Genomic DNA, 6,189 nt, shown 5'->3' with positions numbered 1-6,189 from the left:
TTTTTTTTTTTTAGGTTGGAAAAGAGGTTAGGTAGTTTAACCTATGATTTCAGAAAGTGCGAAATGCGTGTACAATTATTTTGTATTGTTAAACACGATTAGAACGAGAAATATCAAATAAATATCCAAATATTGAATATATATTATAAATATTATAATTTTGTTATTTTCTCTGGTATATATACATTCTAATCACATTGAACATTGTTTGATGGCAATAAGAAAATGGGAAGCATAATAGGCATACGATTCTGTGGTAATATTCAATTAAGAAATTATGCAATAGTCCCAACATTAAGACCAATAAAAAGCTGTATATATCACTGTTTATTAAATAAAGAGATGCATCATCTTAAGAGCCAGCAAAGATTTCTATGGATCATTCGACATGGTGATATTTTAAATTTTTCATTTGCCAATTGTATCAAAGTGAATAATTCGAGAGATTTTTCTATGACCTGTGTATTGGCAAAAGGCAAAGACCGTGGCAAAGATAAAAAGAAGCAGAAGGCACAGCATATTGATTATAATGAGATGGAACAAGTTGTTGATGTCAATAAGCTAACATCTCAATTGGAAAAGTCTATTGAAATCTTGAAAAATGATTTTGTCAAGTATTTGTCAATGAGATCGACTGTGGGTGCTATTGAAGAATTATCTGTCAAGTTTGAGGGAAAAGATTACACATTGCAAGAGCTTGCACAGATTAGTCGTAAGCCCAAACTAATAGTATTGAATATATCTACTTTTCCACAAGCTATTCCAAATATTTTGACAAGCCTCACAAAAAATCAGATGAAGCTAAATCCGCAACAAGATGGGACTACAATTTATGTTCCTATTCCCAAGTAAGTTTTAGAATATTATAATTGTATTAAAAACATATTTTTAAACTTTAGAATTATTGTGATTTTCTGCATTTATTCTAAGTTACATTACATACAAGAGATGAACTGATATTTAATTCTGTATTATAAGATAAGAACAAAAATATTATTTAATATAGCTGAATATATAATTATCTTGGCTCTTATTGGAACAAAAACATTCACATATGTTTTTACATCAACAGAGTAACAAAAGAACACAGAGAAAGCTTATCTAAAAATGCAAAGAGCTTTTATACAAAATGTTGCAACAATATTAGAGAAATACGCAACAATCAAATTAAGGCGGTAAAGCAAAAAGAAGGATTAGCCAAAGACTCAATATTTAGGATAGAAAACTATATAGATATTCTCAGTAACCAGTATGTAAGTAAAGCTGAACAATTGCTGGAAACCAAACAGAAAGAATTGTTAGGTGATCCTGAATAAACTTCTCTAGACTTAACTATTTGTACTTTTGAGAATGAATTATTATATTGTTAATTGCTGCATGTATAAAATATTTAATTATATAATAAAAGAAAAAAGCGACACATACTTATATATACTCATTCTAATGAATTATAATGATATAATTAAAAAGAAAATTTATATTGCTATTGAAAATATAAATGTAATTTGTTTTTTTAAGACAATAGTATCTTATGTGAATCGTATCATTATAATAATAATTTTATGAAAATTACGACTAACAATAAGATTATGAAGGTCTACTTTTAGAAGTGATTGATATTCATTTGAATTGTTGTAATGTATATTCTGATTATGCAAGTTTGTTGAAAAAGGATGCTTAGTGATAATGATCAATGAAGTATGTGCGAATAAAATTTAGATTTTTTTAAACAAAACTTCCAATGTTTTATTGCATTTCTTATCACTAGCTTTTAAAATATTGTGTTTGTAAAGAAAGTATTAAAAAGTTTACATTGTGTGAGTATACCATTTTCAGGATATAATATATAACAATTGATGTTATAACATGTATAATATATAAAACTTACATTTACAATATTATTACATTACATTTACAATGCTATTACATTCTTTTTATATAATAAAACATCGAACAGATTTTTTTACATAAATTTGTGTTATAAAATATCCTTTTTGAGATATTTTTTAATTATTTTTTTACCATATATATATAATATTTCCCTTAAATTTCGTGCATTTTAGTTATTTTAAGAATAATATCTAAATATTAGATAATTGTATTTTATGTAAATCCGATTAAAATCGATATGCTCATGTTTTTAAATCATTCGTACCTGTAATATCGTTTTTGTCATTAACTTGACGCCTGATATACGTTAAAAGTGCCGTACACAAAGTTTGTGTTGCAGTCTCCAAAACTTCTTTTGTGTGAAAGCCTATACTTATACGTAAGAAATTCTTTGCTTCACCCGTATATGAGAATCGAGTACCTGGTATCGCTGATATTTTGTATTCCTTTTGACACCATTTGATGAACTTAGTACCGTCTATCTCTTTAAGAAAATATATATAACTTTATGACAAATAGAATAAATTCATATGTAAATCTATAATATAATAATACAATTGAGAAATACACAACAATTTTAAAACTGCAACATGTGATTATTTAAAAATTGTTTTTAGTATTATTTTTCGTAATTATTCTCGGATATAATTTCATAATAGAACGATTCATTATACCCGAAGGAAGATGGATCCAAACGAAGTAACCACCTTTAGGTCGTCGATATGAACAACAGCTGGGCAAAAATCGATCCAGAGTTGCACAAAGCGTATCTAATCGTTCCTATAAATTGCATTTAAACTAATGTTGATCTTTTTATATTTCTTTTTATATCAAATAACATGACATAAAAAATATAAGAGCAATTTTATATTAAAATAAATAATTATTAAATTTTATAAGCATCCACATCTAATATCCATTTTTGCAATTATATTAATTGTTAATATTTCACATAATGATATAGTTTTTGAAGTGTAAAAATACATAATATTTAGTGTAATATAACGCACCCTATAGATTTTTATAATCTTATCAAGGTATTTATCCTCAATGTTCTCATGAAGCATACTCGTCATTAATCCGGAAACGTAATGATTAACTCCACCACCACTACACATTACGCCTCTATAAAAAAAATATAGCACTAAAAATCTGACAATTAAATAGTTGCGTAATTTCAAGATTATGGTCTATCATAATTTACATTAGCCAATTATAATTTGCATTAATGCACGACGAATGATATTTATAAAATGTCACAATATTTAATGTCCTGTTTTTAATATTATAGAGCTTTATGTATAAATTGCAAAATTAACTTGTGTGTGTGATGGCATAGATAATTTTGCATTATATATATTTGTCTTAACAGAAATTATATTTAAAAAAAAAAAGAAATAAAATATGTGCGACTTACGCTGTTTTCACAATGTTAACAATACGCGGACTACATTCGATCCATCCAAAACGGATCGCTGGCGCAAGGATTTTAGAAAATGAACAGTTTGACACAATGTTTCCTCCTTTGTAATTTGTATCTTTTGGATTGTCATAAGAAAATAAGCGTCGTGGCGGAAGTCCTTGTCCATAATAAAGTAAATTGTACACGTCGTCGCAGACTACTACTATGGAATTATTTTGCGCGATCTCCACTAAACGCTTGCACTGATCTGTCGAGAAATAAAATTGACGAAATAATTAGCGTTATTCATGCATGAAGAAGATGCACTAGATTCTCTTATATACATTTGTTTTAGCTTTACTAATTTTCGCATTTCAATGGGCAAAGCTTTAGGTATCGTGTGAAAGAAAATGGGAAATGTAATCGAAATCTTTTATTAACGATTAATGCGAATTCAATCGCGATTATATAAAGGGGAGATTTTGTTATATATAAGATATTGATTTTTAATTTACCAGGTGACAATGTCATTCCAGTTGGATTGTGAAAAATCGGTATTGTATAAAACATCGCCCAGAATATTTTTTGATCATTCAGAAAATAGTTGCTTTTTGTCTTCTCTTCAGCTACTATTTTTTCGAATGCATCTAAATCTACTACGTCATCCTTCATTGGCACTGTGTATATGGAATAATAACAATAATAATAAACACTCCTGTTTATATATTTTTGAATATAGATATGTGCTTTTTACTATAAACTATCTTTAAGAAGTTGTATTAGTTATGATTATGTATATCGATGTCCTGTATTACTATCTTACTTTAGTATTGACACACATTCTGTAATAGAAATATCTACATTTTTGATTATAATTTATTTTTTTTTAACTTGAAATATTTATACTTTATTGCTCGCTTTACAAAATATTAGTTTATTCATAATCCATCTACCTGTAACTATTCTTATTAACGGAAATTGCTTAAAAGCATCGAGAGCGATCATGTATGTAACTTCCTCTACGAAGATAATGCCATTTGGTGAAAGTATAGTGTTCAACAACAGTTGAAGACCATGCGATGCTCCACACGTTAATATCAGGTGTTCTCTCATTACGGAATTACCGTATCGCCTGCTCAAGAACTTGGCTAACTCATCGCGACATTCCCAAAGACCCGCCGTTACACCATATTGAAAAAGATAGTATTTTCCTTCCTTTTCTTCTTCTTCCTAAAATAATTAATTCCATTAACATAGATGATTGCAAAGTATTGATAAACATATTCTTGAATTATAATTAAATAAGTGTATACATATACATATATTTAGTTTATTTTTAATTATATACTTCAATTCATTAATAATTATGTTTTTATATTTTTTGGCTTGATATAGAAACATAATTATTAATTGAAGTATATGATCATTATATTTTAATCAAAAATTAAAAAGAATATTATGTAAGAATCGTGTTATATCACATTTTCGTACACGTTTGTTTTTATTAAAGCATTAATGAATTATTTAGTTAAAATTGTTTTATATATATTTCTAATACTTTTATAGCCTGAGTTAATGAACTTGGACTAATTTACTATCAAATTTCACAAATTTGATATATACTTTGATTAAGGTAAATAAATTTTCTTAATTTTATTTTAATTAACCTATTTTTTATAAATTTATTGATTACAATCTATTGATATTAATAATTTCATTTTACACTCAATTTACTTAACTGCTGCAATAAACGTGCAAAAATATAATGTTACAAAATACAAATAGAAAATATTTGTTGGAGCTTAACTTTAGATCTTATTGTATAATAATGGTTTATTTCTAAATAATATACATAGTATAAAAAACACAGGAAATTATCTTGTATATTATCGAGAGGGCATAATATATCTTTTTTAAATTAATTATATGATAAGAATATACACGAAATGTAGTGTTAAGATAATTGATCTTACCATTCTATGTCGCGTGGACTTATTCAGCATTTCTACACAATGTTTTAATAGGTCAGGCCCAGGTGCCCCTACGGATAAGTTCGTGGCTTCCTGGTTATAGACATTAAATATCGGATCACCATCGAACAGATGTCTCAAATATGGATCATAAACAGTATTCATATCGGCTGCTCGAAGTGTGTAATTTTTCACGCCTAATTTAGATTATTTTATTTTACAAATTAAATATGTATTATATAGATAAAATATATAATTTTACAAAGGATTAATTTTAATTTTTTATTTTATGTGATTATAATTATTTTTAATTATTATTACATAAAACATATTTTTAGTAATAGACATTCAAGATTTAATATTATTAACGATATAAAGCGACGAAACGCGTAAAACATTTAATAGATTTTATTTACTATGGATTCTAGTAACGCTAGATGTGTCACGATTCTTAATGCAAATGAATGAATAGATTCTTTTTCTTTGAAAAGTTTAACAATAAAACATGTTGTCCAGTGTAGTGTCCTATTCTATAATCAAATTTATTATGCGTGCAGATGAATGTGTCATTTTTAATTTAAGCTGTATTTTAAATCTAATCATTAATTTTGTTGCAGATGTAAGTGTATCTCATTAAAATAATTCTAAATATATCTTCTATTTACTGATAATAACAGCAGCTTTATAGTTTAACATATTAGGTCTGTTCTTTATAGCTGAACTGAGCTGAAGTGATTGCATATTACTTATCTTTCTATACTTCCATAGAAATAAAAAGATAAACTCTGAACCAGTGCAGCCAGTTTAGCTATAAGGGAGGGATTTGTGTTATGTCGCTTTAGATCGATAAAGATAAATTATGAATAAGAATAAGACTATGAATAAGTGCTATAGAGATATGTTATACCTACATACTTTATATATATA

General features: G+C 26.7%; 2 protein-coding genes across 4 annotated transcripts in view; one reads left to right on the top strand and one right to left on the bottom strand.

The window, feature by feature from the left end:
• The window catches only part of LOC115245662 (ribosome-recycling factor, mitochondrial), a 2,349-nt gene extending 619 nt beyond the window's left edge, over positions 1–1,730 (top strand). For both annotated transcript variants that reach the window (XM_029824075.1, XM_029824076.1), the window contains exons 2-3: positions 15–848; positions 1,073–1,730. In XM_029824075.1, the coding sequence (XP_029679935.1) occupies positions 226–848; positions 1,073–1,316 (867 nt within the window). In that variant the 5' untranslated portion in view covers positions 15–225 and the 3' untranslated portion in view covers positions 1,317–1,730. The remainder of the gene's footprint in view (positions 1–14; positions 849–1,072) is intronic.
• The window catches only part of LOC115245660 (2-aminoadipate transaminase-like), an 11,489-nt gene continuing 7,029 nt past the window's right edge, over positions 1,730–6,189 (bottom strand). For both annotated transcript variants that reach the window (XM_029824072.1, XM_029824071.1), the window contains exons 2-8: positions 5,266–5,459; positions 4,246–4,522; positions 3,808–3,969; positions 3,308–3,560; positions 2,901–3,015; positions 2,565–2,670; positions 1,730–2,374 (exon numbers count right to left, since the gene is read on the bottom strand). In XM_029824072.1, the coding sequence (XP_029679932.1) occupies positions 2,133–2,374; positions 2,565–2,670; positions 2,901–3,015; positions 3,308–3,560; positions 3,808–3,969; positions 4,246–4,522; positions 5,266–5,427 (1,317 nt within the window). In that variant the 5' untranslated portion in view covers positions 5,428–5,459 and the 3' untranslated portion in view covers positions 1,730–2,132. The remainder of the gene's footprint in view (positions 2,375–2,564; positions 2,671–2,900; positions 3,016–3,307; positions 3,561–3,807; positions 3,970–4,245; positions 4,523–5,265; positions 5,460–6,189) is intronic.

The sequence above is a fragment of the Formica exsecta genome, unplaced genomic scaffold, assembly GCF_003651465.1.
Source record: "Formica exsecta isolate Colony F162 unplaced genomic scaffold, ASM365146v1 scaffold125, whole genome shotgun sequence".
Lineage (NCBI taxonomy): Eukaryota > Metazoa > Arthropoda > Insecta > Hymenoptera > Formicidae > Formica > Formica exsecta.
The sequence above is the reverse complement of the archived record's forward strand: the minus strand, read 5'-3'. Positions and strand labels throughout refer to the sequence as shown.